We start from the raw sequence: 20,252 nt of genomic DNA, 5'->3' as shown, positions 1-20,252 counted from the left end.
AGCCTTTCTCTGTGGCATCATGTCTGCTTTGTTCATGAATCAATATACACATCCTAGTGGTTCTGCTTCTCTGTTTCAACCCTGACTGATGAGCTGGGTATGCAGAGTGGTTTCAAATAAACTGAATCTTAGGATTAGGTTATCTGAATTGGTTCACACCTCTTGCTTTTACAATATTTTACATTTATATTTCAATCACTGAAAGTACTATACAAAATTGAATAAACTTTTTAATGGCAAACACACAAAAGAGTATTCAGGTTATACTTACTAAGGACTGAATCAACATATTAAGACAACTTTTCTGAATCTCAGGAGGTATATTTGCAAAGCTTCTCTCAGACCAAAACCTTGCAAAATGCTTTACAATCCACCTGTTAAAATCACAGAATACCAAATTAAAGAAATTAAAATGTTTTTCATTATAATAGTCAATATTTTGGTTTTCAATTACGTAACTGTACATATATATGACCTGACTAATACTATTAATTTTATGAACCCTAAAATGGACTTTATATTCTCTTTCCTGTAAACATGTATTTTAAATCCATGTGCACAGATTTTAACATAATTAACCATGGTTCAGCTAAGATAAAATGATCCCAAGTATCTTGAGTAATATCTAAATTAATACTGTGCTTAGTGGTGAAACTAGTTCAGCACTAAGCTACTTACTTACATTGTGTCCAAGAAAATAGGCCAGCTCTAAAGTTCCCCACAAAATTAGAAGAACAGAAAAACAAAATCCCTAAATTAATAGTATCAGCACTACTTAACATAACTTACTTCATGCAGTCAGCAAAAAGACTTTCCACTCCAACTGAATGAGCGATAATCAGGCATTCTAGTATAGACGTCAATGTTCTGGGAACAGGCTAAAATTGATGGAAAACACCATATTTATTCTTTTTCAATTTACAAAGGCTAAAAATATTTGGTTCATAAAGATAATCCAATTTATATACCTAAACTGCAGAACACCTACAACTCAAAATTTGATAAATTCAAAATTTATTTTCTATATTTAACTCTTTATCTGAAATTAACTTCTGCTTGTACCGAGGCTACAAACATGCGCTAGTCAGAGTCTTAATTTTTTTCCTTAAAAACACCTTTCTACACAAAAACCTAAACATGAACGTTTTTAGCAGCTTTCTTCATAACTGCCCAAACTTGGAAGCAACCATGTTGTCCTTTACTAGATGAATGGATAAATAAACAGTAGTACATCCGTGCAATGAAATATTCAGCTCTAAAAAGAAATGTGCTATCAAGCCATGAAAAGACATGGGGGAATCTTAAATGCATATCACTAAGTGGAAGAAGCCAATCTGAAAAGGCTATATACTATATGATTGCAACTATATCACACCCTGGAAAAAACAAAACTACAGAGACAGTAAAAAGGTCAGTGGTTGCTGGGGGTTAATGGGGAGGGAAGGATGAGCAGTCAGAGCATAGAGGATTTTATGGCACTGAAAACACTCCGTATGATACTATAATGGTAGACACATGTCATTATACACATGTATAAACCCATAAAATGTACAACACCAACAGTGAACTCTATTATAAACCATGAATTTTGAATGATAATGTGTAATTGTATGCTCATTGGTTCTAACAAATGTACCACTCCAGTGGGGGATGCTGATAATGGGGGAAGCTATGCTTGTGTAGAAGAAAGTGGATATGTAGGATATCTCTGTACCTTCCTCTCAATTTTGCTGTGAACCTAAAAATGCTCTAAGTTTTTTTTTTTTTAAAGTCTGTTATTCTTTTAAAACCAAGTGTCACTAACAACTTTTAATTTTATGGCATATCATTTGAACTCTTTTAGCTGTCAGAATACACACAATTTTAATTCTAATTTATTTTAGGTTAAATATCTTTTTTAAAGCAAAAGTAGTATAATAATTTCTAGCACATCACATTGCAATACAACATGGTCTAATCTGCTTCCTAACATATAAATATAAAGTAATTGTGTAATGAGAGGCCCTATATTGATCTCAGATAAGAAGAATTTAATTAGATCATAATTACATGATGTATTTTTTTTTTTTTGAGATGGAGTCTCACTATGTCGCCCAGGCTGGAGCGCAGTGGTGCAATACTGGCTTACTGCAATCTCCGCCTCCTGGGTTCAAGTGACTCTTGTGCCTCAGCCTCCTAAGTAGCTGGGATTACAGGCACCCGCCACCATGCCTGGCTAACTTTTTGTATTTTTAGTAGAGATGGGGTTTCACCATGTTGGTCAGGCTGGTCTTGAACTCCTGGTCTCGTGATCCACCCGCCTTGGCCTCCCAAAGTGCTGGGATTACAGGCGTGAGCCACCACACCCGGCCTACATAAGGTATTTTTTAAAAGCACATAATACAGAAATAATAAATGAAAACAAATATAAGGTAGATACAAGTAGTGAAAACAACTCACTTCTCTTGTTGTTACATATCTTTGCTATGTATTGCCCATGCCATGTATTTTCATGTTTTGGACGTTTCTAAGCACATTTATTTCTCAATTAGGTTGAAGAGTTTAATTTCTCTTTATACACTTTAAATAAAAACCATCAAAAAGCCAATCTGTATATCTAGTCTCTAAATGTGTATTTCTGAAGATCTCCTCTCTCAGAGAAGAGCAAAACCTTCTTTGGAAATGTCTCCAGCATAGTCCTTCTGGTAAGGTCAGTGATTTCCAACTCTTTATTTATGAATTGCTATTAATTTGATTTTCTAATACCCCTCTCCTAAAAGTGTTATATTAGTATTAAAAAAATTGAATGTAGGCCAGGTGCAGTGGCTCATATCTGTAATCCCAGCACTTTGGGATGTCGAGGCAAGGTGGATTACATGAGGTCAGGAGTTCCAGGCCAGCATGGCCAACATGGCAAAACCCCATTTCTACTAAAAATACAGAAATTAGCCAGGCGTGGTGGTGCATGCCTGTAATCCCAGCTACTCAGGAGGCTGACGCAGGAAAATCACTTGAACCTGGGAGGCAGGTGGAGGTTGCAGTGAGCTGAGATCCCGCCACTTGACTCCAGCCTGGGTAATTGAATGAGTGAGACTCATCTTAAAAAAACAACAAAAAAGAAATTGAATGTAAATATTTTGCTTTGCATATTAACAGTTTAAACAATTAAGATCCCTTTGAGATAACTGGAGATACTTTAAGTTATATAAAATATATACGTGTGTGTATACGTGTGTGTATGTGTGTGTGTGTATATACGTTTGGTTTTTTTTTTTGGCTCTGTCACCCAGGCTGGAATGCAGTGGTGTGACCATGGCTCACTGCAGCCTCAAACTCCTGGGCTCAAGTGATCCTCCCACCTCAGCCTCCTGAGTAGCTGGGACCACAGGCACATCCCACCATGCCTGGCTAATTTTTTAAAAATTTTTTGTAGAGACAGGATCTCCCTCGGTTGCCCATGCTAGTTATAAACTCTTGGGCTCAAGCAATCCTCCTACCTCGGCCTCCCAAAGTGCTGGGATTACAGACATGAGCCTCCACACCTGGCCTAAAGAATATTTTTAATTGGTGACAAAAAAAAAATGTAAAGCCTACCAAAATCCTATAAATGAAGTCCAAAATGTTTAATTGTGTAAAAGGCAAGATTGTGAAGCTAATGAAATTATTGAAGCTAGCTTGCTAGGAGTTCTGCGGCCGGTTGCCCATCACATTATACCCATATTTGTATTACTGTGTAACATTATTATAAGTTTACGATATTTAAGTCACAGCCAAAAAATTGCATAATTAAGAACTAAGGCTGGGCACAGTGGCTTACTCCTGTAATCTCAGCACTTTGGGAGGCCAAGGCAGGTGCATCACCTGAGGTCAGGAGTTCGAGACCAGCCTGACCAACATGGTAAAACCCCATCTCTACTAAAAATACAAAAATTAGCCAGGCATGGTGGCACGCGTCTGCAGTCCCAGCTACTGGGCAGGTTGAGGCAGGAGAATCGCTTGAACCTGGGAGGCGGAGGTTACAGTGAGCTGAGATCGCACCACTTGCACTCCAGCCTGGGTGACAGAGGGAGACTCCATCTCAAAAAAAAAAAAAAAAAAGAACTAAAAGTTCAAAATTATATATATTCAAAAGTATATTTATAAAAATATACATTAAGAAATATAAAGCAAAAATTTTAAGGATTAGGTCAACAAAACCAGAAATTGTTCTCTCAAATTACCACAGCAAAATAGACAATATTAAAATAAGTGGCTTGGCGCAGTGGCTCACGCCTGTAATCCCAGCACTTTGGGAGGGCGAGGTGGGTGGGTCACCTGAGGTCAGGAGTTCAGGACCACCCTGACCAACATGGTGAAACCCTGTCTCTACTAAAAATACAAAAAATTAGCTGGGCGTGGTGGCATGCTCCTGTAATCCCAGCTACTCGGGAGGCTGAGGCAAGAAAATCGCTTGAACTGGGAGGCAGAGGTTGCAGTGAGCCGAGATCATACCACTGCACTCCAGCCTAGGCAACAAGAGCAAAACTCTGTCTCAATAAATAAATAAATAAAAGCAAAAAAAGGTTTCAACAAAATACCATACTGATAATTAAAAATAAACTTCATTTTCTGTTGTTTTATTAATAATATAAACAAACATATCTTTTGTGTTTCTAAAATAAAGTGAATTATTGAAAGTAAAATACAAGAAGCTGCATATAACCCACATATACTCATCCACATATTAAAAAAAAATAGAGGCAATGGTCCAAAGACTACTCATAAAAGATTATTTTTACAACTTTTAAGGCTCTTAAATAAGCTTTAACTGGCTTACTGAAGAATCTCAGCTCAGAGAAGATACTAACATGAGACTTTTCATTTTCCCAACTAATGCTTTCAACCACGCTATGTCAAATCTCCCCTTTTTCCCATCCCTTAATGAAACTATAGGCAGATTCTAACACTTTCTGGATACTATTGTTATTGAAATTCAGCACAGTACTATTTTAACACCTATCTCTTCATCGTATCTGATTTAAATCTTTCCCTCCCCACTGCTGACTAGATTTATGGTTGAGATGTGAAACAGGGAGTAGAGCATGGTCTGATCTCCTGCTCCTCCATTTTCTGGGTCAAATTCATATGGAAGAAGACTATAGATGGCTCTGGTCACCTTACATAATTAAGCAGAGACCAAGATGGTAGTAGGGAGATGTCCTTAGCTTTGTTCTATTTCAGATACTGGAGGCCTTTATTGATATAATGGCTCTTTTAGTGGCAGATCGAGCTGCAACCTGGCCTCTCTGTAGGTAAGAACTCTTCAAGTGGCTCATGATGCACAATACCTCCCCAAGTGGGACACGGTGTCATCTAGCCATGTATCAGTCTCCTCTAACTTTCATGAAACCATTAAGGTCCTCCTCCTTCGCTGTGGACCATGTGTAACCGGGGTGCAGAGTGGACTCCACATACTTTTTTTCTCTGTGTGACAATAACTGTGATCCCTTACACCAAGGCTAGTTTTGGCTTCTCCAGCAAGCCTTCTCTCTTTAGAAATCTCCTCGCTCAAGTACATTCTCACTGGCTTCTCAGACATATTCCAAGCTCTCCTAAGAAATTTCTTACCACTTTCTCTTCGTCTTTGATAGAAGCTCCAGGGTGGGATGGTTTTACAGATATAGTTAACGTTCATCTAAGGGATGAGAAGACATCATCTCCTCATTGCAGATATTCTCTAGCTTTAATCTTTGTGATTTACTTGGATCCCCCTAAGTTTCACTTGGCTGGAAATATGAGGGAGACATATGAAGAAGGAAGAACCTTTCACCAGAATTCCTCACTTTCTACAAAGCTGAGGACACCACCAGCTGCCCTCCTTCTTCCAAGGCCCTTATTTACAAAGGCTGAAGTGAATGGTTCATTAAAGGAAGCTGAGGGGTTAACTATTTCTCAGTAAACCTTGTGGGGTTGGTAGTGTTCATGGTACTAGACCCAGTTGTTTATCGCTTTTGTTTAGCACATGGGCTGCTTCCGCGGCTACAACTTGTAGGGAGGTAGAAAAAGACCTACCCGAAACAAAAATCTAAATTTAAGCATTATTAAAGCCACCTAATTAGATTTCATACAATGCATATTATTGCTTCAAACACCAGTAAGAGAGAAATACGATGTAAAAAGTTAGATTTGTTTTTATTGATTATAAAAGTAATACATGTTCTTTGTAGAAAATTTTAAAAACATAGAAAAGCATAAATAAGAAAATAAAAATAACCTACAATCGCAGAATGTATTAAAACAATGGGTAATCTAAGAATAATGTATGAATGGCTTTGAAATGCATAGTATGAGATCTTTCTTTAGACATTTAACTTACCTTTGCAGTAACTAAAATTAAAATTAGTTAGTATCCATAGGTCACCTGAAGAGACTGGCATTAAGAGAACTACATTCCACCCCAAGTCCCTGATATAAAGAGAAGTGGTAGAAAGAAGGAGTATACTTTCAGGAATAAGAACAAATAAAGCACTGTGTAGCACTTTGATAAATGGGGAAAGTAACCTTAGTTCTTAACTTCCTTTCTCCTAGTTCCAAACTCTGAGCACCTTTGAATTATACAGGATACTCCTACTCAATACCTGCCCTCCCATCAATTTTGTTTTACTTAAAATTATTTGAATTAGTTTCTGATTTTTGCAAGCAGATCATATGTATTATTTCTCAACTGGAGTTCTTATTAGTTAAATTTACTTAATATTTTAAACATTTAAAAAGCACTATTACTATCAGAGTTAAAAATCTAGTAGGTAAGAATGGATGACAATGCACTGGATAAAAGATTTCTGAGGCTCAATAATTACCTTCTGAAAGAAATTACAGTAATCTCTTCTTAAAATATAGATTGCTACTTCTTTTAATCCTTCTAGTCCATACATATCAGCCATATTGAGTATCTGACTAAAATAAAAATAGATGCACTGTTAATTCTCCAATTTAAAAATCAAGTCACAACACATACTAATTTATTGATAATATATAGTCTGTTTTTAAAAAAGAATAATCTGAAATATTTTAATTCTAATTTTCTGCTTTACATAACATATACCCTTTATGGATTATAAACAGGGCATAGGCCAAAAGTTGAAAGCACTGACACATGATTTGATTAGTAGAGAACAAGAAATAAATTTGGAGATGTCTCAAATTCCCTTCATATACTAAGTGACATACAGAACAAAATCCAAGAAACTGCTTTACAGGCTGTAAAAGTTAGAAAACTCTCTGCAACAAATTTGTATAATAAAAGTTTCTTGGTGGGGGCGGGGAGGCAATTCACTAATGTCTTATCATATTGAAAATGTCTACAAATAACCCTAAGATTGGAGACAGCATCCAATGACCACAGTTTCTTTTGCTTCTTTCATTTGGCAAGTATTTCTGAACACCTACACATACTTTAGGTACTTAAGAAGCCTACAAGCTTTGAAAGAATGATAAAATTTTGTATAGGTTGCCAGGGGACAAAACCTTAGTAGTAAATCCTGGGACTCATGGTATGTTCTCCTGAAAAACATATTTATTCAGTTTAAAATTAAAGGAACCAAATAATTTTTAAAATTAAAAAAGTAGCTTTCATTTGTCTGATGTTAGAATAGCAAGAAAATGGAAGACATCCAAAAAATTAAAAGAGCAAGGTGAAATTTCACTCCCAAGTAGGATTTCAGAGGCTTAGATGGTATTTCACTGTAGCGCATTTAAAAATCACAGTTGTTGGTCTTTAGGATGCCCTATATTCTTTTTGTTTTTGTTTTTTTTTCCCCAAGAACAGGGTCTCGCTATAGTCCCAGGCAGATCTCGATCTACTGGGCTCAAGCTATCCTCCCACCTCTGCCTCCCTAAGTGCTGGGATTACAGGTGTGAGCCATCACGCCTGGCAAATGCCCTATATTCCTTTTTTTTTTTTTTTTTTCGGTGAGACAGAGTCTCGCTCTATCACGAGGCTGGAGTGCAGTGGCATGATCTTGGCTCACTGCAACCTCCACTTCCCGGGTTCAAGCGATTCTCCTGCCTCAACCTCCCGAGTAGCTGGGACTACAGATGCACACCACCATGCCCAGCTAATTTTTTTTTTTTTTTTTTTGTATTTTTAGTAGAGACGAGGTTTCACCGTGTTAGCCAGGATGGTCTTGATCTCTTGACCTTGTGATCTGCCCGCCTCAGCCTCCCAAAGTGCTGGGATTACAGGCGAGAGCCACCGCGCCCAGCCCCTATATTCTTAAATATGTTTTTTCTTTTCTTTTGCTGTTTAGAAAAGATATCCTAAAATTTAAAAAGTAGTAACTTTCAAAGTTTGATACAAGTTTAAATTTATTGATCTATAAACCATAATTTATAGCTTCTTCTGAATTTAAGTCTAATAAAGACTGTTCTCAATCTTATTACTGTGAGTTGATAAGTCACCTTTTCTTCTAAATAAGGTGATTTGCTTATTGTTTTTAGATGTTCTCAAAACGTACTGAAGATATAGTATAATAGACTATAAAAAGCAAAGTTTCTACTTCATTAACACTTTGCAACACAGCTCAACAAAGCAGAACCTAATTCTTTTATATTTTAAATTATTAAAAAGGAATACATACCCAACATTAGTTTTGTCTGGAATGTCCAGAGTTCCTCCATATATAAAATGCATCATAACATTCAGTTCTACATGGCTTATACTGAAAAACAAAAGAAAACTCAAATCCAGAAATAATTAAGGTTTAACTGATATCAATGATTCATTCTATTTTCCCATAAACTTCGAGCCAAGATGATGTTCTAATCTTCCTTTTACCTGAAGAATATACTCTTCAAATAACATCCATGCAGGTATACCATTAATTTAAACAGAACTACAACAACGGATTTTTATATAAATTATACAAGGTTATTAGTATGTTATCAAATCATTATTTATTGAGCGTCTTCTACCGTAGACTTTTAAAGTTAGAAAACACTTCTAGTCACTGTCCAACCTCTGGCTCATTAAGAAATCCTCTTCTCAGCATTTTCAGCAAATGCCCTCTGGTCTTGCTTAAAGCCTCAAATGCACAAATCTATTCACTAGGAAGATTCTTGTTATGCTGCACAGATTTCTTAATTTGTAACACCTGTCAGTGGCTTTAAGATTGGCCAACGTACTCGTCATACAGATGAAAAAGAAAAGGCATGACTTAAGAGGTAGTTCGGAATGATAACCTTCATGTCCAATTGAGTGCCATATCTCAAACTAAATTCATGACCTTCTTCTTACTCCCCACACCAAACTTAGTCCTCTTTCTGTTATTCCCATCTTGTTGAGAGCACTGCTACATAGCGTCTTGCATCTTACCCCAGCCTCTATTCCTCTATACTAAAGGGAGTGAATTATGTGGTTAGTGGACAACTACTGGTTATCAGTTGGGAGGAACTCCAGATAAGAGGTAATCTGATATATGTTCTCATTTCTTCTCTGCTGAACCAGTGGGAAGAGGTGATGCAGAAGTATATCTGCCATGCAGATTCAAACTTTCTCTCAGGTGGGCTGTTTTAGACAGATACAGTAAGCAAGCCAACTTTGGCTCTTGCACTAGAGCACATTCTACAGGTTGAGCATTGCTAATCTGAAAATCGGAAATCTAAAATGCTACAAAATTTTAGCATTTTATGAGAGATAGTTGACACCTTTGCTTTCTGACGGTTCAATATACACAAAATTTGTTTCATCCACAAAATTATTTAAAATATTGTATAAAATTACCTTCAGGCTATAAGGTGTTGTGTAAGTTGATTATACAAATTGGATCATTCTTTTCATACCCAACTAAATCAGAGTCAAGTTGTGGGGGGCAAAAGCACTTGGGGCATATAGCATCTGCTTCAAGAATTGAATTTTCCACATCGCCAGCTGCAGAAACAGCCTGCTGTAACCCTAAGAACCGTTTTACCTAGTAGCTGCTGAAACAACCTGCCTTGACTAGTCTTACCTACCGCCTTCACTCAAATCAGAGTTTGCCAGCTCCCAAAAGCTTCTCTAGTGCCAAGGAGCTTCCTTTCCAAACAATACATGTTTCTCCAGTAAAACCCCCAACCTCTCATTGCTCTTCAGACATACGGAAGATCACAGCAGTCTGTGTGTAGGCTCTGAATTGTAATTCTATGATTCTCAAATAAAACATTTAATTTAGAGATTTGTCTCTATATTTTATTTTGAATTTGACAGTGTATACGAAACATAAATAAATTTTGTGTTTAGACTTAGGCATCGTCCCCATCCCCAAGTCCCAAGATTTCTCATTATTACATATGCAAAGATTCCAAGATCTGAAAAAATCTGAAACACTCTGATCCCAAGCATTTCAGGTAAGGGATACTCAACCTGTACTGCTTTTAACAGTTTTTATCTGTAATAAAGGAAATGTTTCCTTACTTCACTTACTGATTATTTTGTCTTATTCTGAACAGGAAGGAAGTATGCTATTTATTGGGCCCCCTTAAAGACTTCAACAGACATTATTCATCTACATGCCTAAGTCAGAACCTGAGGTTCATCTTAGTCCTCTCCCTATGTCCTGTCAATCATTTGTACCTTCCAGAATTTCTTGAGTTCAGCCTCTGCTCTCTATTTCCTCTTTCAATGCCCTGGTTCAGCCTCTTATTTTCTCCCATCTGTACTATGACCGTATCCTCTCATACAGGTTTCCTGCCTGGAATCTTCCACTTGCATCCCATTTCCCACATTGCTATTAGAGTGACTTTGCTAAAGTGAATATGCGATATAGTATCCTGCTTAAACTCTTCAATTATTCTATTTTAAACTCTAATAAAACTCTTCAGTTATTCTCCAAAGCCCATAAAAGAAAGTCCAAATTCCTTTATCATCTGACCTCCAGTTCTCCCTCTTTAGCAGCTGTTCCAAGATAACTGAACTTACTCATTTTCTATACCCGAGCTACTTACACTTCATTATACATTCATGTCTTAGCACATACCGTTCACTGTGCTTAAAATGCTTTCCCCTCTCCACTTATCTTTCAGACACAAGACATGTGGCTTTTTATCCCTGATTGTTTCCTAAAGTACCCAAGGTGAAAAAAAATTACTGAATGTTAAAAACAACAATTATCATCTATTGAGCACTTATGAGCCAGTCCCTGAGCTAATATGTATTCTGAATGCTATTGGCTCATTTAATCACCATACCAACTCTACAGCAGATACTACTACCAGTCTCATTTTATACATGAAGAAACTGAAATTAAGTAAATTGCCCAAGATCAAAATGCACTGGAATTTAAATCCAGGCAGACTGAATCCAAAGCCTGGGCTCTGAAGCAGTATACTACACACACTTCCATTATCATATTTATCAAACTGACTTGCAGTATTTTTGTTTACACATCCGTCTTTCCTTCTGAACTGTGTTCTGCAAGGGCAGGGCCGTGCCATTTATCCTTGTATCTCTGATAACAGCAGAATGTCAGCAATGATTCAACACCCCCAGGACCAGAAGAATTTCCTTTCCCCACATAATACTGGACCTCTGCGGTAGAATCATGATCTGGACAGTGCTGGCAAGATCCCTACAGTTTGTTAAGCATAGTACCTAATATCTGCTAAAGAAACAAAACGAGGAAGGCAAGAAGAAAACAAATGGCTATGTTCTCAATGGCAGGTTCATAAAAAGAAAAAAAAAAAAAAGAAGAAAATAAGGGGAGTCCCAGAAAGCAGGAATCAGAAAGGTGTTTGCTTTGATTCTATGGCCTTAATATATGTTCAATAAATGTTTGGTAAATGTTTAACGAACGGCTTATTAGGGCACTTACAGCATCTTCTCAAACCTTCAGAGGGAGACTAAATTGAAAATACAGAAATACTTTTCCATTAATTAAATAAATATTTACTGACCCCTACCTACCATGGCTAAGTACTAGTTTCTTCTGATTCAAAATTCTGCATCTTTAATACTTAGGAAATAAAGTCAAATATCTAAATGTTCTCATTTATGTACTACAGATATGACAAGATTTAATCTCAGAATAATTAAGCATATTATCTGTAGTTTGCTAAAACACTAGCATAATTACTTGAATGTGTAATACTCTATATACTTTTCCTCAGAATTTCAAGAACGATTCTTCTCAACATTAATAAGAATTGGCTATTTATGTTGAAATAATAGTTTCTTAAAAAATACTTGATATGTTAAGCAAAAGATAATGACTAAATAAAAATAAGTCCTATTAAAATAGACAGCAAAATCTAGACATTTGAACCTATATATCAATATATATGATACTATAAAAAGGGTAAGAAATAGTTTTCCTGCTGTCTTGAGAGATGTTTTACTAAGCTGCATTCTCATTGTATTTTAAGTCATTTGTATTGTATTTTTTACTAAAAGTGTTTATAAAGACATGATCAACTGACCTAGAAAAGCAACAAATTGTTCCAATAGCCCATAGTTTAAATGGAAAGATTTAAAGCACTATTCCCATCAAAATGTAATCAGAATAAAAGCTTACAGGAGATGAAAACATTACATGTATTCAGAAAAAAGAAAAACCGATTGTAGGACAAATATCTAAGATCAGAGACTAAACATGAACATAGACTACTAAAATCTCTGTGTTACCAGCCTGGCTAACATGGTGAAAACCTGTTTCTACTAAAAATAAAAAATTATCTGGGTGAGGTGGCGCACGCCTGTAATCCCAGCTACTCAGGAGGCTGAGGCAGGGGAACTGCTTGAACCTGGGAAGTGGAGATTGCAGTGAGCCAAGTTCACGCAACTGCACTCCAGCCCAGGCTACAGAGCAAGACTGTCTCAAAAAAATAAATAAAATAAGGCCGGGCACAGTGGCTCACGCTTGTAATCCCAGCACTTTGGAAGGCTGAGGTGGGTGGATCACCTGAGGTCAGGAGGTCGAGACCAGCCTGATCAACATGGAGAAACCCCGTCTCTACTGAAAATACAAAATTAGCCAGGCATGGTGGCACATGCCTGTAATCCCAGCTACTCAGGAGGCTGAGGCAGGAGAATTGCTTGAACCTGGGAGGTGGAGGTTGCAGTGAGCCGAGATAATGCCATTGCACTCCAGCCTGGGCAACAAGAGTGAAACTCTGCCTAAAAAATAAATAAATAAATAAATAAATATAAATAAATAAATAAAATCTCTGTTTCATGTGTACTTTCTAAAGTTTCAGGCTCCTATGTGGAGCACTGTGTGTGGGCTAAGGGGACACAGAGACTCCATTCATTCATTCATTCTTTGTTCATTCATAATTAATATTTTTGAATGACAGGCTCATTCTAAACTTTGTACATATAAGAAGTTTAACATTCTAGTGGAAGGACATGGACAATATTAAAAAGATAATTTTGATAGTCAAAGTGCCATGAAGACAACACAATAGGATAATATAAGAGAGTAACTGAGGAGGTGGTCTGTAGCTATATTAGGTGAAACAGTCTGGGAAGTTGATGCTTGTTCTGAGATTTCAAGCACGAGAAGAAGCCAGCCATGCAAAATACTAGGTGAAAAACTCTTAGGCAGAGGAAGCCAAAAGAACAAAGGCCCTGATGCAGGAATGAAATTATTGGAGGAATGATCCACAAATGCAGGCAAGAATGGTACAAAACTAGAGGGAGGCCAGGGGCCAGATCATGGAGGGTCTTGTAGGTCATGGTAAAGAGTTTGGGTTTAATTCTAATTGTAATGAGAAGACAGTGAAGGATTTTAGTCAGGACAAAAATACATCTCATTTATATTCAAAACTTATACTGAAGGCCAGGGCAATCCCAGGAATCTCCCAAGGGAGATAGGAAAATCCAAATTTATGCTCCAAAGCCCAGGCACCACTGGAAGACTTTTAATTAATAAAATGAAACAAGTGGAGTTCCTTCACAGAAGTGTTGGCTGTGGCTCAATTTACATTATAGTATGTGGAAAATTTTCCCTTTCTGTCTACTAGAGCAGGAAAATTTCCTTCCAACTATATCCTTCCACTCCCCAACTCTGGGGCATGGATGGAACTAGGATCATAGAATTCTTTTTTTTTTTTTTTTTTTTGAGACAGAGTCTCACTCTGTCACCCAGGCTGGAGTGCAGTGGCGCCATCTCGGCTTGCTGCAAGCTCCGCCTCCTGGGTTCACGCCATTCTCCTGCCTCAGCCTCCCGAGTAGCTAGGACTACAGGCACCCGCCACCACGCCCGGCTAATTTTTTGTATTTTTAGTAGAGATGGGGTTTCACTGTGTTAGCCAGGATGGTCTCGATCTCCTGACCTTGTGATCCGCCAGCCTCGGCCTCCCAAAGTGCTGGGATTACACGCGTGAGCCACTGCGCCCAGCCAGATTATAGAATTCTGCTGTCCCCACCCAAATTATTGAAGGCAGTTCCTCTTGAAAAATACTATGTGCATTATGTTCTCAGTATCTGGTGAATTACTAACTCACTAAAAATATGGTGGTTCCTTCTGTAAGGACAGACAGGATTGTCTTCGAATCTACTGACAGAAAACATCCTGCAGACATGCAACAGTGGCACAGTTTCAAAAGAAGCTGCTGGTTATGCAAAGTAAGCATTGCTGTCCTGGTACTGGGAAAGGCCCTCACTTGAACGCTTTTCTCTCTAGAAAATGAGAACAATCTAATTTAGAGAAAGAAAGAATAGTCAATATTAATAAGCACTACATACTACGCCAGTTTCTTTCCTTACTGTATCTCATTTAATACTTTCAACCACCTCAGGAAGCTCAGGAAAGTTAAGGAATGTCCCCAAAGTCATATAACAAGTTAGGACTGGATATACTACTGCCTGTAAGGACACCAAGGTTTATGATCCTTCTATGACACCACACTCCTCATGGAAACAGCTGCCCAGGTTTACAATGTAAGTTAATGGGAAACTGGAATTTGTTTTGTGTATTGTTTCAATATACAAATTCCTAAAAGACGTAATTTTTTAAAGTAAAATTCCTTAATCCCCTTTAGCCTTCCAACAGCTTTATATGGCACAATGCTAATAATTCGAGACAATCAATTTGATATATGATACAACAGGGAAAGGCAAAATATATCATAGCACTGTGTGATAATAATAACAACAAAGGGTAAAGATGAAACCATGCATCCACCAGGTAATACTTTCTTCTTTTAGTGTTACAGAACCTTGCTTTATCAAGCAAGATAAAGCATTTGAAAAACAAAAACAAAAGTATCTTCATTTTCAATGCATTAACATTAAGAGTCAATAAGCCAATTAGAGGTGAGCTTCCACTGTTAATAAAGCAGCTCTAGGTAAACTGAACCAGTGAGAAGCAAAGCCTTGCTTACAGTAAAAGTGAAGAGAAAATACTGTAAGAGGGGTGAGCCTGGTCATGCCTGGCACTAATACAATGTATGGTCTACTTATTCAGATGACATTTTGAAACTAACTGGGCTACTTCTATTTGGCTTTCCCTTGAACAAGCTACTAAAGTTGGTCAGCAGGAGTCAAGCCACACTGCAAAAGGGGTTATTTATCCATTACTTCCATTATAAATTAAAGACAGAAAATTACAGGTGAAAGAGTAGAGATGAGTAATTGATGTCACTATTTCTTTCTTGCCCACTGACCTCTGCCCACTGGTCTATTAATAAATAGACCTCATCTTTAAAAGCCTGAGTGTTTGAATGTTTAATCTCATCAGCTCATGAGGGGTGATTAAGGAAAATCGAAAAGAAAAAAAAAAAAGGACACCCCCTTGCCTTCATATAGCAAAACTCAGAGGTCACCTTGAACTATATAAAACAGATAAAAGTTGAAGGGGCATCCCTTTCCAAATGGCCTTCCCCTAAGATCCCAATCCTATGCCATGTGTTTCTCCTAATGTGCCTACTAGGAACTTTAGGGTTCTGTGGGACAAAGATTTACACAGTGGAGAAGAAGAGCAGTCTGAGCTAGCTCAGGAACACATACCAATGGGAAAACTTATAAATTTCTTCAATGACTGTGGTGGAATGAACTCTGAATTATGAATTGACAAATGTGATTTAAGCTGGGTGCAGTGGCTCACATCTATAATCCCAGTACTTTGGGAGGCCAAGGTGGGAGGATCACTTGAGATCAAGAGTTTGAGACTGGCCTAGGCAACATGATGAGACCTCATCTCTACTAAAAATTATAAAAACTAGCAAGGTGTGGGAGTACACATCTATTGTCCCAGCTACTTGGGAGGCTGAGGCAGGAGGATCACTTGAGGCCCTATATTGACCTCAGATAAAAAGAGAGAATTTAATTAGATCATCATTACATAATGTTTTTTTTTTTTTTTTTTCTGAGACAGAGTCTCACTCTGTCGCCCAGGCTGGAGTGCAGTGGCACGATCTCGGCTCACTGCAACCCCTGCCTCCCCAGTTCAAATGATTCTCCTGCCTCAGCCTCCTGAGTAGCTGGGATTACAGGCATGTGCCATCATGCCCAGCTAATTTTTGTATTTTTAGTAGAGACGTGGTTTCACCATGTTGGTCAGGCTGGTCTTGAACTCCTGACTTCTGGTGATCCACCTGCCCTGGCCTCCTGAAGTGCTGGGATTACAGGTGGGAGCCACCATGCCTGGCCTACATAACGTATTTTTTAAAAGCACATATATAGAAATAATAAATGAAAACAAATAAAAGGTAGATACAAGTAGTGAAAACAACTCATTTCTTTTGTTGTTACATATCTTTGCTAGTATTGCCCATGCCATGTATTTTCACGTTTTGGACGTTTCTAAGCACATTTATTTCTCAATTAGGTTGAGGAGTTTAATTTCTCTTTATACACTTAATAAAGACCATCAAACAGCCAATTTGTATATCTAGTCTCTAAATGTGTATTTCTGAAGATCTCTTCTCTCAGAGAAGAGGAAAACTTTTGGAAATGTCTCCAGCATAGTCCTTCTGGTAAGGTCAATGATTTCCACCTCTTTATTTATGAACTGCTATTAATTTGATTTTGTAATATCCCTTCCTAAAAGTGTTATATTAGTATTTAAAAACTTGAACGTAGGCCAGGCGCAGTGGCTCACGCCTATAATCCCAACACTTTGGGATGCCAAGGCAAGGTGAATTACTTGAGGTCAGGAGTTCAAGGCCAGCCTGGCCAATGGCAAAACCCCATTTCTACTAAAAATACAAAAATTAGCCAGGCATGGTGGTGCATGCCTGTAATCCCAGCTACTCAGGAGGCTGAGGCAGGAAAATCACTTGAACCTGGGAGGCAGGTGGAGGTTGCAGTGAGCTGAGATCCCGCCACTTGACTCCAGCCTGGGTAACTGAATGAGTGAGACTCATCTCAAAAAAACAACAAAAAAGAAATTGAATGTAAATATTTTGCTTTGCATATTAACAGTTTAAACAATTAAGATCCCTTTGAGATAACTGGAGATACTTTAAGTTATATAAAATATATACGCGTATATATGTGTGTGTGTGTGTATATGTGTGTATGTGTATATATATATATATATATATTTTTTTTTTTTTTTGAGACAGGCTTTGGCTCTGTTACCCAGGCTGGAATGCAGTGGTGTAACCGTGGCCCACTGCAGCCTCGAACTCCTGAGCCATGATTGTGTCACTGCACTCTAGCCTGGGCAACACTGCAAGATCCCATCTCAAAAAAAATAAAAAGAAAAGAAAAATTAAAAAACTACCTGTTATGAACTGAAATGTCTGTGTTCCCTCCAAATTCATATGGTAAAGCCCTAACCCCCAGTGTAGTCATATTTAGAGATGAGGCCTCTGAGAAAGTAATTAACGTTAAATGAGGTCACATGGGTCCTTGATCTGATAGGATTATTTGTTTCCTTATAAGAAGAACTACCATAAAACTCTCTCTCCAAGTGCACGCACCAAGGAAAGGCCACGTGAGTGTACAGCAAGAAGGCGGCAGAGTGCAACCCAGGGGCAGAGCCCTCATCAGACACGAAAACTGCTGGCACATTTATCTTGAACTTTCAGTTTCCAGAACCATGAGAAAATAAATACCTGTTGTTTAAATCACCCAGTTTGGATATTCTGTTATAGAAGCATAAGCAGATTAACACAATACCTCTGTTAATAAATGCTCTCTATTACTTCCCATTTCAGAAAATGTACTTTGTTGAATTCTGCATGAGAAATATTTCATTGAACATCCAGGGAAATCAGATTCATAAAAAGTGCTTTGTATGAAATACAATTTGCAATCATTTGCAGTCAAATGGCCCTGTAAAAACATGCTTACCCTTGAAGATTAATGCACTCTTGGGAGCTTTCGGCCCAACAGCCACTCAGCATTGCAGCAAAATAACTAGATCTGGCACTCAAAATGGCCCTAAAGGGAAGATGGGGGATAAACACAGGTAAACATTTACATATTTTTCAAAATGTAATTTTTTATGACAATTTTCATCTTTATGTATTAAAACACAATAATCTATTTGTTTTGTTTGTATTCACAGGCAGGATTATTACATAATAAAACTTATAAGCTTATATTTATACCTAAGGGATTTTTTTGTTTTTTGTTTTAAGAGACAGGGTCTTCCTCTGTCACCCTGGCTGGAGTGCAGTGGTGTGATCATAGCTTATGACAGCCCTGAACTCCTAGGCTCATGTATGATCCTCCCACCTCAGCCTCCCAAGAAGCTAACACCACAGGCATGCAGTATCACACTCAACTTGATTTTTAAATTTTTTGTAGAGACGGGGTCTCACTATGTTGTCCAGGCTGGTCTCAAACTCTAGACCTCAAGCAATCCCCCTATCCCTGAAGTGCTGGGATTCATAACTAAGCATTTTGATTGTTTAAAACATGAATTCCAATGCCCTTGCTATCTTTTTTTTCTTTGAAGGTTCTTTAATTTTTTAAGCTTATAAAAACATAATTTTGATATTTAATTTTTTAAATATAAAAAGGTAGCTAAAGACAAAGTACTGATCAGCAAACCCTCATTTAATATGGATTATTTTGGAAATTTAAAAATTTTTAACAAGGTGGCCTTCTATCTCATACTAAAGTATAAATCAAGGGTCTTTCCCAGATTTATACTTCATTCTTAGTAACAATCTAAAACCTTTTCAAATCAATGAAAAAAAAAACCAAAAACCAAAAAACCTACCATGACCAATTTAAATGACCTGGAAAAGGGTAGGAGAGGTGACCAATAATCACAGCCAGTTGCACACAGGTGGAAAAATGCTTGCTGTCACTCCCAAATATATCCCTACATTACATTATATATAAATCACAATGGAAATAAGTGCCTACATTACAGAACTATGAAATTCTATTTAAAAAATAATAGGCCAGGCACGGTGGCTCACGCCTGTAATCCCAGCACTTTGGGAGGCCAAGGCGGGTGGATCACCTGAGGTCGGGAGTTTGAGACCAGCCTGGCCAACATGATGAAACCCTGTCTCCACTAAAAAAAAAAAAAAAAAAAAAAAATACAAAAAAATGGCCGGGCGCAGTGGCTCACGCCTGTAATCCCAGCACTTTGGGAAGCCAAGGCAGGCAGATCACGAGGTCAGGAGATCGAGACCATCCTGGCTAACATGGTGAAACTCTGTCTCTACCAAAAATACAAAAAATTAGCCAGGCGTGGTGGCGGGCGCCTGTTGTCCCAGCTACTCGGGAGACCGGGTCAGGAGAATGGCATGAACCCAGGAGGCAAAGCTTGCAGTGAGCCGAGATTGCACCACTGCACTCCAGCCTGGGCAACAGAGCAAGACTGTGTCTCAAAAAAAAAAAAAAAAAAAATTAGCCAGGTGTGGTGGCAGGTGCCTGTAATCCCAGCTACTCAGGAGGCTGAGGCAGGAGAATGGTTTGAACCCAGGAGGTGGAGGTTGCAGTGAGCCGAGATCGCGCCACTGCACTCCAGCCTGGGCAACAAGAGTGAAACTCTGCCCCCCAAAAATAAATAAATAAATAAAAACAAAAAGTAAAAATAAACTGTTGGGTATCATTGGAATAATGTTAACTCGTAAGACCAGAAAATATTGGAATACAGTTCAGACTCAAAACATAAGTTCACTTTTTAAAAAGTTTGCTAGAGAAATAAATGCTAGATAGGAAAGTAGGACTTGTAGCAGGATGGCCTTTTATACCAATTTGAAAAACACAGACACACCATACCCTACCCCCAACCCACCAGAAATTCTAGTTGAAATAAAAAGGAAGGAACAAAGGCTAAAGTAAAAAGCTTTAGTCAGGCACCATGGCTCACACCTGTAATCTCAACACTTTGGGAGGCCACGGCGGG

General features: G+C 37.9%; 1 protein-coding gene across 3 annotated transcripts in view; it reads right to left on the bottom strand.

Annotated features, from left to right (window-relative positions):
- Window positions 1-20,252, bottom strand: part of BTBD8 (BTB domain containing 8) — a 118,022-nt gene that overhangs the window by 43,769 nt on the left and 54,001 nt on the right. For all 3 annotated transcript variants that reach the window (XM_063625379.1, XM_063625380.1, XM_063625381.1), the window contains exons 5-9: window positions 18,233-18,322; window positions 8,598-8,678; window positions 6,819-6,915; window positions 790-878; window positions 272-374 (exon numbers count right to left, since the gene is read on the bottom strand). In XM_063625379.1, the coding sequence (XP_063481449.1) occupies window positions 272-374; window positions 790-878; window positions 6,819-6,915; window positions 8,598-8,678; window positions 18,233-18,322 (460 nt within the window). The remainder of the gene's footprint in view (window positions 1-271; window positions 375-789; window positions 879-6,818; window positions 6,916-8,597; window positions 8,679-18,232; window positions 18,323-20,252) is intronic.

The sequence above is a fragment of the Symphalangus syndactylus genome, chromosome 12 (assembly GCF_028878055.3).
Source record: "Symphalangus syndactylus isolate Jambi chromosome 12, NHGRI_mSymSyn1-v2.1_pri, whole genome shotgun sequence".
Taxonomy (NCBI): Eukaryota; Metazoa; Chordata; class Mammalia; order Primates; family Hylobatidae; genus Symphalangus; species Symphalangus syndactylus.
Note: the sequence above shows the minus strand (reverse complement) of the source record. Positions and strands in the feature narration are given on the sequence as shown.